The sequence below is a fragment of the Moschus berezovskii genome, chromosome 14, assembly GCF_049115385.1.
Source record: "Moschus berezovskii isolate FMDL1 chromosome 14, NW_MosBer_1.0, whole genome shotgun sequence".
NCBI classification, from domain to species: domain Eukaryota; kingdom Metazoa; phylum Chordata; class Mammalia; order Artiodactyla; family Moschidae; genus Moschus; species Moschus berezovskii.
In genome coordinates, this window is record NC_142473.1 from 58,008,155 (window position 1) to 58,026,013 (window position 17,859).

Here is a 17,859-nt window from a genome sequence, read left to right on the forward strand (position 1 = left end):
CCCTCTGCTCTACTTTCATGGGTCCTCTCATCCCTTTGCAGGTGGGGAACACAGCCCTGATCGTGTTTGTGAGCTATTTCGGCAGCCGGGTACATCGGCCCCGCCTGATCGGGTGTGGAGCCATTCTTGTGACCCTGGCGGGCGTACTCATGACTGTCCCTCACTTCATCTCAGAGCCGTACCGCTACGACCACACCAGCCCCGGTAAGAACAAGAGGGGCTGGGCTGAGGGTGAACATGTGGTGCCACATTACTGTACACAGGGCCCAGCCCCAGGCTTCCAGCGGTCAAGATGGGCCCAGCTTCCCAGAACACCTACTAGTCCCCTACACCCCACCCCACTGCCTCCTTCAGCTTCAGCCCAGATGAGTCCTTCTGGCAGCCCTGGGCAGTGGTGATAGGGGGCTAGTCCTGGGGCAGAAAGGTAAGGCCCTCTGGGTTTCTCTTGGTGAGGGCCTGCCTGTATGTCGCTGCTTTTTTTCTTTTTTTGAGGTGGAGGTGGATTTAGGCCCTGGCCTGTGTGGGTCCTCAAGAAATATTTGTGGAATAATAATAACAGTATCACACACCACTTACTAGGTACCACTGTTCTAAGCACTTAATGTGTACTGAGGCATTTAATTTACACAAGAAGTCAAAGCATCGATGAAAGAATGAGTAAATGAAAGAACAAACAAAAACATGGAAGAATTTTAGACAGGAATAGTGAAGCCCCTGTTTAGCCCAGTGGGATTTTGTTGAGAGTCAACTTGACAGATGGATGCCTGTCCACTGGAGAAGGACTCAGGCAGCCTTCCCTGTCCCATCCATCTCTCTGCCCATTCACTCATCTACACATCCATCCTCCTACCCATCCTATCCATCTCCCCATCCACGTACACGCCCATCCACTCATCAGTTCATCCACCCACCTACCCACCCACCCATCCACCTACATATCTACCCACCTATTCATCCACCCATCTACCTATCCATCCAACTACTTATCCTCCCCTCCCCCTTCTACCCTCTCCACCCATCTGTCCATCTGGTGGTCCCTTTAAAACATTAGTGCTTGCTACTTTGTGCTGGACCCTCTTGAGGGGCTCACTCTTTGCCCTCTGGGAGCTCCCCGTCAGAGAGAGAAAACAGAAACAAACAATACCTCCCCTCCCCTCACCCAGTGTAGCAACTGTGCGAGGAAGGAAGAACTGGGCAGAAGAAGCCCAGGGAAGGAGCCCACAGCCCAGCCTGGCATCATGGAAGGCTTCCCAGGGGAAGAGAGCTGTCAGAAAGCACCCTTTCTCCCTTGTCCTCCCATCAGCTCAGACCCCAGAGCTCCTACTCTGTGCCAGGTCCAGGGATGGAAAGATGGAGCAGATACAAGCCCTAAGAAGCTCTGAGAGAGCGTGGGTTGGTGTGAGCATGGGCAGCTCTGCTGCAGACCAGAGAGTCCAGTACAGGACAGCCAGGGGGAGCCGGCAGAGACTTGAGTAGGGGATGGACACTGGAGGCTGGAGTGAGCTGGAGGAGGTGGTGTCTGACTGTGATGTAGAAAGAAGGTGGAGGAAGCTGCTCAGGCAATGGCTGGGAAGTAGGGGAAGTCCCGGAAGAAAGCAGAGTGGTTATGTAGGCCTGAGTGGAGAACTGTCAAGAGGTCTGACTCAGATGCCAAAAAGTTATACTTACTCATATTTCCCCATCCAGAATTTTCACATTAACAGAGCTTGTCCTGTACAGGGTCACACACATTCTTCATCCTCACCACCATACAACACCCTTCTGCTCCTTATGGAACCCCAGGCAAACTTCTTCTCCTGTTTGAGCCTCAGTCTCCACATCTGTCCAATGGGTAAACTGGACTTGGTGACCTCTAAGTACCCACCCTGAACTGACATACAAGGCTATTTCATTCACTCATTCCTCATCATTAATTAATTAATTTTCATTAAGGTGACTCAGATGGTAAAGAAACAGCCTGCAATGCAGGAGACCCAGGGTCAATTCCTGGGTTGGGAAGATCCTCTGGAGAAGGAAATGGCAACCCACTCCAGTATTCTTGCCTGGAGAATTCCATGGACAGAGGAGCCTGGCAGTTGACAGTCCATGGGGTCACAAAGAGTCGGACACGACTAAGGGACTAACACACACACACAGCCTTCAAAAGATACACTTGGACTTCCCAGGTGGCACTAGTTGGTAAGATTCCATCTGCCAATACAGGAGACTTAAGAGACGTGGGTACAATCCCTGGGTTGGGAAGATCCCCTGGAGGAGGAAATGGCAACCCACTCCAATATTCTTGCCTGGAGAATCCCCATGGACAGAGGAGCCTGGTGGGCTATAGTCCATGGGGTTGCAAAGAGTCAGACACAACTGAAGCAACTTAGCATCCAGCACATTAATATTTATGTGCCAGACCCTCTGCTGGGGACTCAGGGGTGGAAAAAAAGACAGATCCCTATAATCATTTCATATCTAGTAAGCACTGTGCACAGGCTTCACTCACCACTCCTAATGCTTACAACCCTTTGAGCAGCTGTTATCATTATCCTATTTTATGAGTGAGGAAACTGAGTCTCAGAGAGGGAGGTACTTCCTCAAGGCCCGCAGCTAGTAGACATCCCCTGCTAGCCTGGCCCTAGAGCCTCTGCTCTGACCACTGAATTCTTCTGCTTGTGAGTTCCATATTTCTGTAGAACTTCCATTCTAGGAGGCTTGTTTGACAGATGAGGAAACCGAGGCCAGAGGGGCTGAGGTCCTCTGCCAAAGTCTCACCGTCTTCAACCCAGGCAATGTGGTTTAGGGTCCAAGTCCTTGAGCTTGGTTCACATGGCTTTTTCCAGCCCTAGTGTCTCACTGGGCTGGGTGGACATGGCTCAGAGACCCAGCTCCCAGAAAGGACTTGGCCAGCCACAGAGAGGAGGCTACTTCTATACCCACATTTAGGGCAATAATCGTATGAGGGTCTTCTTAAGTTTGCTCACCAAATATTGGTGAGCTACAGGAAACAAATGTCTGGCACTAAATTAAGAATTTCCTTTTATTGCACACTACCTCTGTGTCCCGAGCTGACATGGAGCCCTTCCCAGAATGAAGGCCTAAGGGCACCATGCCCTCCATAGCCCAGACCCGGCGTCTCTCCCTTGTTGGGCCCTGCCTTCAGCCCTGGCCTTGACCCTTACACTCTGTGAGCCAGCCATGCTGAACTTCTCAAGACCTTGGTTTTACATATGCTGTGGCCTCTTTCTGGACCCCACCCCTGACCACCACCTTCCCTTTCTGGAAAATCTTGTTCGTTCTTTTCTGCCCTGTTCAAGCCACCCCTTTCAGCTGTCCTACCCTACCCTCACTCAAGATCCACCGTTGCCAAGGCATTTCTACATACCTCTGCTCAGAGATGCGGCATAGGGCAGTTTAAGAGCATGGACTCAGAACCGGACTACCTGGGTTCCAATCCTGCCTCCACCCCTTGTTAGTTGCTGCCTGAGCATCAGTTTTCTCATCTGCAAAATGGGAGTAATGAGAGTACCCATCCCCTGGGTTTGTTGTGGGGATCAGAGAGATTCAGAAGAGTACCTCCCATCAGTAAGTGCTATAGGAGTCTTAGCTATTGTCCTAATACTTTTATCCTCTCTCAGCAGACATGCCACAAGACTTTGAGGCTTCCCTGTGCCTGCCCAGCACCAAGGCCCTAGCTTCAGCCTCATCCAACAGCAGCTGCTCTAGCTACACAGAGGTTCGGCACCTGGCTGTGGTGGGGATCATGTTCACAGCCCAGACCCTGCTCGGTGTGGGCGGGGTGCCCATTCAGCCCTTTGGCATCTCCTACATCGATGACTTTTCCCACAACAGCAACTCGCCGCTCTACCTCGGTGAGGATCTGTCCCACACCTTGGGCTCTGAGGGAGGGCCAGGCTCAGGTCGGGCTAAGTATGAATCCCTGACATCTGCCCTCTGTGGCCACTAGAGGCCCAGAGGAGCCCTGGAGAGCTTCCCAGGTCTGAGTGGGGGAGATGGGCTGCTTCTGCCCAGTGGAGGCTGAGCAGGCCCTGACCTGTGAAAGGAAGCTGGGCCAGAGGGCACTAACCCAGGCTTTCTGTCGCAGGTATCCTGTTTGCAGTGACCATGATGGGGCCAGGCATGGCCTATGGGCTGGGCAGCCTCATGTTGCGCCTTTACGTGGACATTGATCGAATGCCAGAAGGTGAGCTTCAGAGCACACGGTTGTCCCCAGGGGTACACAGACACAGTTGACCAACTGCTGGTCTCATAGGAGACGCTGACTCAGAGGACCCAGCAGCCCACTGACCTGGGACATGCCTCTTAACCTCTCTGAGCCTCAGCTTCCCCATCTTTGAGATACTTTCTGCCCTGTCCACATCCCAAAGCTGCAATCAGAATGCAGTGAGAATGTGGAGATAAGCCAGAAGTTGCCATCAGATGGAGAGTTGTAATTGTTGCCACTGTTGTTACGAGTCTTCACCTAGTTCCACCCTGACTTCCCCCCACCCCAGGCCCTCAGCCCTCTGCTCAGATACACTATGGGACAGACAGGGCCATATATTCTCTTGGTCTCTGGGGTGCTCCCATCTTTATGGGGGACAGACTTCAGGACCCAGAGAGGACACTGGCATGATGGAGAGAATTTCGGAGCAGGACTCAGTACCTTGGGCCATCTCAGAGGGGAAATTCGGGGTGACCTCTAAGGACCTTTCTAGTTCTGACCACCTCAAAGCCTGGCCACCTATGCTGAGGGCACCATTTGGGGAAAAGTGGTCTCTGATCCAGGTGGTGGTCAGGGTGGGCCAAGGTGTGAAACTGAAACTTGGTTCGAAGACAGTCAAGAGTGGGGAGTGTTGGGGGTCTCAGAGCTCTGGTGTTCTGTGGGGAGTGGGAGTGGATTGTTTCTAGAACAGGTCACTGTGGCGTCTCAGCTGCCTGCTGGTCACACCAAGCAGCTCCAAGCCCCCAGCTCTACCTTCTGCATCCTGCTGCTCAGATGTCCCATCCCTCACTTGGAGATTTTCCAGCAACCCTAGAAGCCTCAGGTGACACATGCACAAGAAGATGGACAGGCAGACTCTGTTTCTTGTTATCCAGCTTTTGCCCAAGGGTGCCTCTGGTCAGGATAGGTCTGGGTATCTCTGAACAGGAGTCACTAGGAGTGGCCCTGCCCCAACCCCCTTCCTTCTAGAAACCTGGGCCCAGGAGCCCAGCATGGACTCTGGTTGCAATTCCATTCTCCCTTGATGAAACAGTCCTGAAAATCAGGACTCAGTTTCCCAGACATACCCCCGTTCAGGAGAAGGGAGTATTTTTCTGGTTCTGTTGACATCATCCTGGTAGTACTGACACCTTCACACACAGACATGGCATTACTGTGGACTGTGAACAAAGGTGCCATCTCCCTATTCCTTCTTTCTCTCTGGGGGATTTCACTGGTTGGGCGGGTCACATCCACTGCAAGCCCAGACCAGTATGTGAGAAGCGGAAGATCTGAGATGGGTGTGCGTGAATTCCCACCAGCCTGGAACAGAAGATGGGGGAATAATAAGTGGAGGAGGAAATTGTGCAAAAGCCAATCCCACCCCCAGTTTTACAGATGCATTTGCTGAGTGCTGACTGTGTCCTCTGGGCCCAGTTCCAGAGGCGCTCAGGCCAAAGCATCTGGGAGCCAGCCCCACTCATGGGGTTGATATTGTCATGAATCCATACTGTTAGAAAGTGTTTGCAGGTGCTGTGGCAGTTGAAGAAAGAGGTACCTAACTCAGCCTTGGGATCAAGAGGTCTGATGGCAGAGGTGGGCACTCCAGTCAGGAGGCACATCTGGGACTGTTGTTGTTTAGTCGTTAGATTGTGCCCAATTCTTTTGCAGTCCCGTGGATTGTTGCCTGCCAGGCTCGCCTGTCCATGGGATTTCCCAGGCAAGAATACTGGAGTTGGTTTCCATTTCCATCTCCAAGGGGATCTTCCCAACCCAGGGATCGAGCCTGCATCTCCTGTGCCTCCTGCATTGGCAGGCAGATTCTTTACCCCTGGGCCACCAAGGAAGCACATATCTGGGTTAATCTTGTCCTGATTATACCTAGATGGGGCTCAGAATCACCTGGGGAACTTGTTAAAGGTACAGATTCCTTGACCACCTTTCCACCCCATCCTGTGGCAGTTCTAAGTTGATCCTGGAAAAGGCTGAGTATTTTTGATAAGCACCCCCTGTGATTTTGATCATGCTGGTCTGAGAATCCCAAGTCATCCTAGCCATCAGTTTAACAGTAACGATCAGAAAAGTAACAGCAAACCAAGAGCAGACACTGTGCCGACATTCTATATGCCAGCACTATTCTAAGCGCTCTGCACGTGTCAGCTTCTGATTCGCACATCAGCCTTAGGATGCAGGCACTACCAGCGTCAATGCTTTGAGGGGAAGAAACCGAGGCACAAAGAGGTTGAGTGACTTGCCCAAGGTCACGCCGTTTCCAAAGTCCATGACCTTAACCATGACACGCTGCCATCAAGTTGAGAAAGTCAAGGCCCAGGAAGGGTCAGGGACGTGCCCAAGGTCACACAAGACACAACTGGCAGAGCCGCAAGCGATACCCAGATCCCCGACCCCAGCCCAGGCTGCGTCCTACCTCAGAGGCTGGTCCGAGCGTGGTGGCCAAGAAGTTACAGCTCATCCCGCCCCTGACATCCTCTCTTCCAGGTGGCATCAACCTGACCTCGAAGGACCCCCGATGGGTGGGTGCGTGGTGGCTGGGCTTCCTCATCTCGGCTGGCGCGGTGGCCCTGGCCGCCATCCCTTACTTCTTCTTCCCCAAGGAGATGGCCAAGGAGAAGCAAGAGCTTCGCTTCCGGCGAAAGGGCTTGGCAGTTTCAGACCCACCTAACAGCAAGGTACGCCGCCTCCCCGCCCCCCGCAACCCAAGCTCCAGCCCCCACACACTCATCCTTCAGTGTAACCTCCCACCCCATTCTCCTGGGCATAGCATGCGGCAGCTTCCAAAGCCGTCTCCATAGAGCTCTGTTGCATTCCCCAGCATCCCTGCATGGTGCGTCTTCCCTGCCCCTCCACAGCTGAGGGGATCAAGGGCTGGAGCCGGAAGTGACCCACCCAAGGTCACAAGGCCCACCAGGGCACCGCTGGGACTCTGAGCCCATGCCCCTTGCTCTAACCACTACCCTACTGCCTCTGCTTGTTGCTGAACGTGTTTAGTAGATTGTGAACATGCTACAGCAGTGCTGAGAACTGGAAGGAGGTGGAGAGTTTACAGGAGGGTCTAGGAAGACTTCTCTGAAGACAGGGGGGTTCCACTGGACTTTGAAGCCCATGTGGAAGCATGGCAAGGAGCAGGAGGGCCATTCTAGGTGGGAAACAGCCTGCACAAAGGACTTGGCTATAGGAATGACCGTGGTCTTTTCAGGGGCAGTGAGGGGACAAACAGGTATTGAGTGCCTCGCTGGGGACCAGGCATCAGGCTGGACCCTGGGGCTCAGCATGTGAGCCCCACCCTTAAAACAGGTGTAGCCTCGTGAGGACAGAGTCTCTTTGATAAGTAACAACTGGCCGGGTGCTGCAGGGGGATCTCACTGAACCATTCTGCTCAGCTCATGGGGCAGGTGGTCTCTCCTCAGAGGACAGTACTGAGGCCCAGAAGGTGCAGGGATGTGCTCAAGGTAACATGTGACAGGAGAAGGCAGGAGTATGTGAGGCCACTGGACAGGAGAGAGGATTCTGGGCTAGGGTTCTCTAAGTTTTCCAGGGATCCACAAAAACATGAGGCCCAAGAAATAATAGGTTGGCTCTAAAATATGAAAGAAAAATGACAAAATGAAATGTCTTATCAAAGCTCAATTATATGTCATTACAGTCAGCTTCGTTCATTTTTCTTTAATACTCATACACGTTTCATTATATTCTGAAAATTTGTGCGTTAGATTTTCTCTTTTCCTAAGTCTGGGTGTATAAAGACAAATACTCCTATTTTACCTTTGCACCTCATCCCCCACCCCCCATGCACAAACACATAAATGATACTTCAGTGACCAGATGTATGGGGCTGTTCCCACACGGATCAATTCTGTGCAACATCCACTGGGTGTCCTACACCCTAACTCCATCCTTACTCTGGCTACCTGGAGAGAGTATCAGGTCCCACAGGGTAAGGCTCACTCCCACAAGACTGCCCCTGCTGCAGGCGCCGATCACAAGTAGGAGGCCCCCAAGTCACCTTTAACTTCTGTCTGACTTGGCTACAAATCAGAGTTTCCCACAACACCCTCCTTGGATTTGATTATTTGCTGGAATGGCTAACAGAGCTCAGGGAAACACTTGTTTACCAGTTTATTACATATTAAAGGATATGATAAATGATACAGATAAACAGCCAGATAAAGAGATGCCTAGGGCGAGGTCTAGAAGGTGCCGAGCACAGGAGCTCTGTCCCTGTGGAGTTTGGGTGTATCGCCTACCCAGCATGTGGCTGTGTTCACCAACCTGGAAACTCCCTGAACCCTATGCTATTGGGATTTTTATAGAGGCTTCATCTCGTCAGCATGATTGATTATTAAATCTATTTTTATCTTCTCTCCCCTCTCTGCAGAATTAGATTGCAGTGGTGGGCTGATAGTTCTAAGGTTCCAATCATGGCTTGGTCTTTCTGGTGACCAGCCCTAACCTGGAGCCCAGTGGAGTCACCTCATCAAAACAAATGATGTTCCTATCACCAGGAAATGCCAAGGGATTTAGGGGCTCGGTGTCAGATGCTCTTACCACTCAGGAAATTACAAAGCCCTTAGGAGCTCTGGGTCAGGAACTGGGATCAAAGGCTAAATATTAGAACAAAAGATTTTCCTAGCACCCTTATTTACAGGAGTTTTAGGATCTCTGTGCCAGGATTTTGAGAAACCACAAACAATCATAAATTAAGGAAGTTAGCTGTTGCTAAGTAATTCTAATTTCAAAGGGGACAATTTATAAAAATCCTGTCAAATATTTTGCAGCAAGAATAATTCAATTTAATGTTGCAGGTTGGTGCATTTGAATACATTTGCCATAATGTGAGATAGTGTCTCCTTCTTAGAACAAGAAAATCTGTGCTTTAGACGAAGGGCTGAAAATGTCTCTGCTGGAAAAGCTGAGACTCAACCCCCAAATCAGTCTGATACAGCACCCGCACCACTCTGTTGCCCACCCCCCGCTGAAGCAAAGGGTGTATACATGGGGCTGGGGGATTAAAGAAAATTGATGTCAGGACAGCCAGCAGGGGCCAGAACCATTGCCTGCCAGCTTCAAGAGCAGAGGGTAGCCCAGGAGGGAGTCCTGTGGCTTTATCACCAGGTGCTAACACAGAAAGGATTGGAAGGCAAGGGAAGGTGTGCAGAGAGCAGCTGGGGGCAGGAAGATTGATGTGACAGCTGTGGCATTGGTCCAGGCAGGAACCGGTGCATTGGCAGTAAGGCCGGGCGTGGGGATGAGTCCAAAGAACCACGCAGGAGGGGAAACACATAGACCTGTGTCCTGCTCTGCTATGGGTCAGTCATCCCAGGGACAGCGAAGGGCTGATACTGGCTCAGAGCAGGGGGAGGCAGGCGCTGGGGAAAGATCAGTTTCAGGGAAAAGAAGAAGACAGCTTGGAACCACAAATGGTCCTTCCCGCTTCTGCCTAGCTCGGGCAAAAATATGAATGAGATGGAATTCCTGGAACTTGCAGGAGAGTTCTTAGAAGCAGGGATGGTTACAGAAGAAGGGAGGAGACTGGTTACCAGTTATGGGTAATCTCCAAGTTGGGTACTGAATCTGAACAGAGAAGTGCTACTTGGGCCATGGGGTGGAATAGGTGGAAGAAGCAAGGGTGAGACTAGGCTAGGCTGGGCTCAGTCACACGTCCTTGCTCAGTCATGTGACCTTGAGCAAGTCACTTCCCCATTCCGTTCTACTGTGTGAGACACTGGGTTCAGATTCCTGAAGCAATGTCTTGTGTGCTTTGGATTCTGAGAACACACAATTCCTTGAGCCCAAGCTGCTGTGGTGCAGAGATTCTCATTGTAAGAGCTGTGTCTCTATGATGCCTTGAAACCCTGGCTCCCAGGCTGTGAACCTGTCTGTCTGGATTCATTCGTCAGCACTTGGGGGATGGGGAGTGGAGAGGGAAGGAGGTGAGAGGTTCTGAAAAAAGAACTGAAGGCCAAGAACATGATGATCTGCTTCCAGCAGCTCTCAGGTAATAAATATTGAAGTGGGAGGAACTGTTCCCCTGCCTGCTGAGGCTGCCTCGGCTTGCAGTTGCTTGGGCTGGCCCAGTCTGCTCAGGCCACTGATGAGGTGGATGGACCAGGAGGAAGGGCCCAATTAGGTAAAAGTCCAAGTGTTTCAACATGGTCGTGTATCTTTTGCAGAGAGTAGAAACAGGCAAGAGAAAATGAAGGGTCGGAGGGGGGAGGCTATTTCTGAAGTCCCTTCAAGCACCCCCCTCACAGGGGTTCTCTAAATACCCTCCTAGAAGTAAATGCAGCTTTTACTGGTGTCCAGGAGATGGTGGTATGTAATAGAAAGGATTGTATGACCCAGAGAAGGTCTCTGGCCTCAGGCTCTCTGTCCGTGCAATAGGCAGAAGACTGAACAAAGTCTGCTAGCTCTGGAGGTTTGATAGTAACATGAGTACTTTCACAGGGGGACAGTGGGGTGCATCCTGCAGCCCCTGCCCCAGGGAGCTCTCAGGTCGTGAAAGAAGGCCAGGTGCAGAGAGACGGAAGATGACTGAATGACAGCTGAGGTTTGAATGACAGAGTTCTCTGCCAGAGTTAGCAGTCTCCGCAGAGAAGACTATGAGGTGGGGGGTGGGGAGGCCATACCCGTACAGGAGGGTCAGGAGCTCAGCTTCCCTCTGGCTCTGTCCATGTGTCTGTGACCTCAGAGCTCAGGTGGCTACGCACACATCTTTCTAGAAGGGAACCAGGGTAGGCCTCACCTCTCTCAGGTCTCTGTTTCCCTGTCTTCAATTAGCCAGTTTCTAAGGTCCTGTCAACAGAGGAGCCTGGTAGGCTGCCGTCCATGGGGTCGCTAAGAGTTGGACATGGCAGAGCGACTTCACTTTGACTTTTCACTTTCCTGCATTAGAGAAGGAAATGGCAACCCACTCCAGTGTTCTTGCCTGGAGAATCCCAGGGACAGGGGAGCCTGGTGGGCTGGCGTCTATGGGGTTGCACAGAGTTGGACACGACTGAAGTGACTTTGCAGCAGCGGCAGCATCAAGGTCCTGTCAAGGGCTCAGGGCTCCTGGCCGATGGCTCTGCGGGGCCCATGTAGTAAAAATGGTCTCCTAAGTGCACCCTAGCAGATCATCTGGCCCCATATGGGTGGTGGCTACAGGACCCCATTTGGCCAGCAGCCTTCTTTGCTCTCCAGGCCCTTTGGCCTTTCTGAGCTGCCCTTGGTCCTGGGCCAGGGACTGAAATCAGATCCCCTGGGGACTGCAGGTCCGCACCCAGCCTCTGAGCACCACTGGCCTCTGTCATATTTCCCAGGAGCCTCCATGTCTATTATTTTAAGGTATCTCCCAGAGTCTGGGTTCTAATATAATCTGGTTTTAGAGTTCTAAGTTTATACTAGTTGTAGGTTCTCAATTATTTATGTTTTATTACTTTAAGATTTTATGCCTCAAATGCTGTGTGACTCCCAAAATTCACTTTTCCAAGTAGCTTCAGTTTTGGCCTAAGACTTTGTGCTCCTTCTTGCAGCCCCTGCTAGGTGTCAGGTGACATGCCCAATGTCTCTCCTTAGCTGGCACTGCCTCCAGATCCCTCCCAGTTAGTTTAGGAGTCCTTCCCCTTCCCAAGTGACCCAGCTCTTATGACTCCATCCTCACCCCACCTCCCCCAGTTCAACTGTCACTCCATCTTACAGACAGAAGGATTGGGTCAAGATTGTGTCCAGAGCTTGGCCAGTGGCACTTCCCCCTGCACCAGTCTGTAAAAGGTCAGGGCTTGGCCCCAAAGAGCTGAAGAGAGGCTTCTTCTCCCCGGCCTGATACAGATCCGAGCTTACTCAGTCATTGGGTGTGGAAGGTCCCTTGGGGTGATCTGCTCTGTGGCTTTTAAACTGCACCCCATAGGACCCCAAGGCTGCCACCACAGGGAGACTGAAGAGAGGGGTTCCCCAGCAGGGCCAAGGACCTTCCTCCCTTATACACACACATACACACACACTTTAATCAGACGAGTTCTACTTTTTGATGTTTTTATACCAGTCTTTTGGGTGAGATATAAATTGAGAGAGGGGTTCTATTGCAAAAACCAGTTTTAAAAACACTGGTGTAGTCCAACACCGCCAAATGATAGAGGAGGAGGCTGAGGCTAAAGAAGAGAGCTGACTCGAGCTGATCTGGCCCAAGATGCACCGTATAAGCATTTCCTTGGTGTCTGAGTCTAAGGCCTCCCTCCGTGGCAGGGAGGAAGGCCAGCAGCAGCTTTGTCTGCACCATCCCAGCCTGCATGTGAATTCTAACTCTGTCACTTACTAATCTGAAATCTGTAAAATGGGAATAACCAGACCATCTACATCTGGGGTGGGGGTGGGGGTAGGGGTTGTAAAAGGAAATGAGGCGAGGTTGTGAGGTGGGTGGTTCAATACCAAACCTCCAGTCTCAGTAACCAGGAGTGCTTGTTCTTAGCATGGATCAGGTCAGCTCTTAAAAGGAAAAATGACTTTTTTCTGATATTCTTCTTAGAGGCTTTTCTATATCCTACTTCCACTATATTCCATAAAAGGTTTAAAGGTAACTCACACCAAATACATGTGCAGTACTAGTAAGAGAGTGGGAAATAGGCCAACTTGTATTGCCTACTCTGTTCTAAGCCCTTTGTATTAATTAGCCCATTTAATCCCTGTAACTTACCTATGAAACAGGTTCAGTTTTTACCCCTGTTTTACACCCAAGGGTCTGAGTTACAGAGAGATAAAATAATCTAGTAGAATTGCTAGTAGAAGGTGGAGCTGGGATTCAGGCTCAGAAAAGCTGTCAAAGGGCCTGTGCTGAGTCACTCAATCAAGACCAAGACACAGAAAGATAGAAATAACAGCAAAAGGTTATCAGAATGAGAGAGAAACAGAGACCAATTTAGATGCTATTATTGAGAGAGAAACAGAGACCAATTTAGATGCTATTATTGAAACACTCACTTGGTCCTGAGCTTTCTGGTAGCCACAAGGAAAAGAGACACGATCAGTTGCAAGAAACCCATGGAGGTAAGAGAGCTGGGTGCACACCACCCTACTCCCCTACCCCCTGCCCCATAGAATCTCAGATGCCCAGGAACTCTGCTGGAAAACACCATCTCCTTTCTGTGGGAGATAAGAAGTTGAATAGAAAACCCTGGAGGAGCCTCAGTCTCCTCCTCTAAAACTTGGTGGTTTTGGACTGCACCAGTGTTTTTAAAAATTGTGTTTTGCAGTAGAACTCCTTTCTCAATTTATATGTCACTCAAAAGACTGGTATAAAAACATGGAAAAGTAGAACTTGTCTGATTAAAAGCATATGTGTACGCACGTGTGTGTGTGCACGCACATGTGTTTGTATGTGCATGTTTGTGTGTGCATGTGTGTGTTTGTGTGTGTGTACAAGTTGAGCAGCCATCCTGTGGCTGCTTCCCGTGACCACGTGTGATGGAAGCTGAGGGCTGGTAGAGAGTTCAACATCACCCACTAGGATCCTCACTGGCTCCATGGGGCTGGGGTCACAGTCCTGGCCCAGTGCCTTCGAGGAACCCAACTTCCTCCGAGGACAGCTCCTGGCCTCTGCAGGCCCCGCAGGCAGCGGGTTCTCCCACGTGCTGGACCACACACAGTGTCCCCATTCCTGCGGGCTGCAGCAGTCAGCACACAGCCCAAGAGGGGAAGTTCGGACCAGATCCCAGACCTGCTGACCTAAGCAAACCACAGCCCAGATGTGTCATTCTCTGAAGCCTGCTCTGAGCAAAGGCTCAATGATTCCTGTTTCTGCTCTTAGTCAGGAGTCCTCACAAACAGATGTGGGGAGGGAGGCGGAAACTTCTGAAGGCGACAGGGTACTGGAGGTCAGTGTTCCCAGTACCCACAGAAGAAAGCCCAAATCCCTCAGCCGGGCCCTCTGAACTGCCCCACTCTTGCCCTGAGAGGTTCTTTTCTTCCCCAAAGTTAACAATGACTGTTTATTCATAAACTTGACAAGTGAACCCATCTGCTGTTACTTTCATTTCTTGAGAGGATCAAAGGTGTTAGAAAGAAAAGTGAGTTTTAAAGAGTATAAAGAATACTGAGGCAATTTCTGATTGGCAAGCATTCTATTGAAATTGTTTCTTTGGAAGTGGGGGAGAATCTCTAATTGGTTTCCAGATATATTTGACAACCTATGGAGGGGAAAAAAGAGTAGTTTGTGAGTATTTCAAAAGAGAAATGGCTGTTCAGTGTTAAACCTTGCGGGTTTTTGTGTCTGGCCATTTCTTGTAACAAGTAGAGGTTGATGGGGTGCTTTTCTGTGGTGGTCCTCTTACCATGGTCCTGAGAGGCTCTTAGCGGCTGTCAGGGTGGTTCCCCCCACCTCTCACACCCCTCCCTTCCCACCCCCACCCTTCTGCTAGTACTATGCCTCTGCTTCAAATAACCTCTCCCTTCCTGTCGATCCAATCCCAGACCTCACCTCTCCCTGGATGCCCTCTGGACACCCCCCTCCAGCCCCTGAAGGACTGTCCCTCCCCTCCTGTCTCCAAACCCAAGAGGGCAAGATGGTGCTGGGGGTGGTAACGGAGACTGCTCTGCAAATTCCTTCCCGGGGACACTTGCCCTTTGAGGGGCGGCCCTCAGTTTCCTCTTCGGTGAAGCAGGTGCAATAATAATCCCTCCATCAGACTGTCGTGGGAATTAAATGACAGGGTGGACGTGAAAGTGCAGTGTAGACCACAGAGGGTTTGCACATGTCGCAGCAGATGACACTGTGGCTTTTACTGTATACTTGGGGACAAGGAACCCCAGGCAAGGAAATCACAAGATGCTGCGTGTCTGAAGGATGGGCCTGCCCCACCCCCAATAGGAGGATTGGGAAAAAATCAATCTATCCCCACCCTTCTTATTCCCATTTCTTGGGTGGCACCCTCTCCCCCTGGGACCCAGGACCTTCCCACATGCTCTCCTATAGCTAGGCTAGGACTGAGAATGGAATAAGGAGAGTTTCTGATTCTCCTTAAGACAGCATGTCCAAAAGAATTATCTACATGAGTCACAAACATCGTTCTAAATGGTCTAGTTATTAGTCGCTATTATTATTATTAGTTATTTAGTCGCTAAGTCATGTCCCACTCTTTGTGACTCCATGGACTGTCACTTGCCAGGCTCCTCCGTCCATGGGATTTCCCAGGCCAGAATACTGGAGTGGGTTGCCTTTTCCTTCTCCAGGGGATCTTCCTGACCCAGAGATCAAACCCTGCATTGGCAGGCGGATTCTTTGCTGCTGAGCCATCTGGGAAGCCCAAATGATCTAGTTCAGTTCAGTTGTCACATTCAAAAGTAAAATAAATTAATTTTAGTAAAATATTTTCTTTAATCTTCTGTATTTAAAATATTTCCATTTTAACATAAGTATAAAAAACTAATTGTGAGATATTGTCCATTCCTTTTTTTCATACTGAGTCTTTGAAATGCAGTGTGTACTTTACGCTTCTGGTCCATCTCAGTTTGGACTAGTCACAGTTCCAGTGCTCAGTGGCCACATGAAGCTAGCTGGTGGCTGGTACATCAGACAGCACAGCTCTGAGACACAAATGAATAACAGATCCACAGTGCCTCATCCAAAAAAATAAGACTCAGATTTCAGGCCCCTTCACAGCCTCCCCCAGTGGTGCTTCCTGATTCTGCCAGCCCTGCACCAGATCTCTGATTCACAGGCTTGGAGGATCAGGTGTGTGTTTTCAACTCAGGCAGGCTTAAGCTAAATCTTAGTTCTGCCCCGTGCTAGTTGGGTGATGTTGTGCAAGTGACTGTCGACTGGAAAAAAAAAAAAAGCACAACACGAGAGTTGTGAGTTAAGTTTTATTTGGAGCAAAAGGAGGACTATAGCCTGGGAGATAGCATCTCAGATAGCTACGAGCTTCCTGCCGACACAACAGCATCTCCTGTTGATGTCCTCACATTTCTTCCAAGAGCCTGGTGTTGCCTGCACCCACTGCCCATTGGAGCCATCTCTTGCACTCTTTCTGTCCATAGATAGTCCTCAGACAGTTACCATTTCGCTCCAGGCCTTCTGCTAGGCACCAGGGTTTCAGCATGGAGTGAGGTCAACGTGGTCCCTGCTCTTGCAGAGCTGAGTTCAGCAGGAGAGAGATACTGAACAAGGTTTGACTCAAAGTGTCTATAAGGTAGACTATTCCTGGTTTCCTCTGAAAATCAACTTAACTTTTTCTCTGAATGCCCATCCTGCTGGCTCAGCAGGAAAGTCAACTTCAGCCTTTCTCAGGGTTCTCCCACCAAGGTGAAACAAATGTCCTGAGGTCTTACAGGATGTGCAGGCACCAGGGAGGTCCTGTCCTCACCACCACCGCACCCCCAGCAGGCATCAGCCTCAATTCCCCATGGCCCATGTGGTCCCCCTTAACCCGTTTGGGACTGAGGAGTTCCATGTGGGTGGGAACTCAGCCTCTTTCAGTCAGTCTGCAGCCTGCCCCTTTGAAGTGAACTGCATCCTCGGCTATGTGGCTTCCTGCTGCTCAGGGAACCCATAGACTGCTCAGGGCCCTCCCTCTCACCTCACACTCCCCACAGCTCTCACTGTAATCTTCCCGATGGAGTCAGGTTTTGGAAACAAAAGCCAGAAGGGGGAAAATCTTGCAGCCATGACTTTTTGCCCTACCACAAACCTCCCCTGAGGCCGGGGAATCCGGAGCCCAGTACCTGCTGGAATAGAAGTAGGGAGGAGGAATGGAGAAGCCTACAGGGGAACAAACACACTTGAACTGATTTTGGAATAAATTTCCTTTCAGGGGTGAGGCTAGGCTTAAGCCAGTCAACACCTGGAAGCAAGGTGGAAAAGGATTAGAACAGGGCACTCTTGGCATGGGAGCCCTCATGGAGGTTCTAAAATGTGGGGAAATCCCACATTTGCTCCTTAACAAAAATATGGGCAACAAAAGAGAAGGTGTCATATACCAGCCAGAGGGTGAAGCTTATAGGGGCCTCACAGAGGCACTATGGGGAGAAAAGAGCAGAACTGAGACCCCAGATGGACTCTCCAGCCCAACCCACCCTTCCTCAGGGTGGACAGCACTCCAGACCAGGGGAAGCCAGCTTGTGCTAGCATGCTCCTAGTTATGGGGAACTCACTTCCTCCCAAGACAGCCTTGTCCAAATTGCTTGTCACACTGGGCTTCAGTCTTCCTCCATGGAACTTGTTGCTTGTAATCCTCGTCTCAGACTGCACATAAAAACGTAGTAAAATCAGGACTTCCCTGGTACAGTGGATAAGAATCCACCTGCCAACGAAGGGACATGGGTTCGATCCAAGGTCCAGGAGGATTCCACGTGTCACGGAGCAACTAAGCCTGTGTGCCACAACTACTCAGCCCGTGAGCTGCAACTACTGCAGTTCATGCTCCTAGAGCCTGTGCTCTGCAACAAGAGGAGCCACTGCAACGAAAAACCCAAGCACTGCAATGAAGAGTGGCCCCTGTTCTCCACAATTCGAGAAAGCCGGAGCACAACAATGAAGACTCAGTGCAACCAAAAAAATAAATTAAAAAAAATTTTTTTAATGTAGTAAAATCAGACTTCACTAGATCACTTATGTTTGAATGACCCTGTGCCAGTAGCAACTTCGCTAAGACTTAGTTACTCATATAAAAATGTGCACAGTAATA

At 50.5% G+C, this 17,859-nt stretch overlaps 1 protein-coding gene across 5 annotated transcripts in view; it reads left to right on the forward strand.

Moving 5' to 3' along the window:
• The window catches only part of SLCO2B1 (solute carrier organic anion transporter family member 2B1), a 51,324-nt gene that overhangs the window by 15,794 nt on the left and 17,671 nt on the right, over positions 1-17,859 (forward strand). For 4 of the 5 annotated variants that reach the window (XM_055423681.2, XM_055423685.2, XM_055423683.2 and 1 more), the window contains exons 4-7: positions 42-204; positions 3,621-3,854; positions 4,088-4,186; positions 6,686-6,876. In XM_055423681.2, coding sequence (XP_055279656.1) covers positions 42-204; positions 3,621-3,854; positions 4,088-4,186; positions 6,686-6,876 — 687 coding nt within the window. The remainder of the gene's footprint in view (positions 1-41; positions 205-3,620; positions 3,855-4,087; positions 4,187-6,685; positions 6,877-17,859) is intronic. The other variant, XM_055423682.2, reaches the window with a different exon arrangement.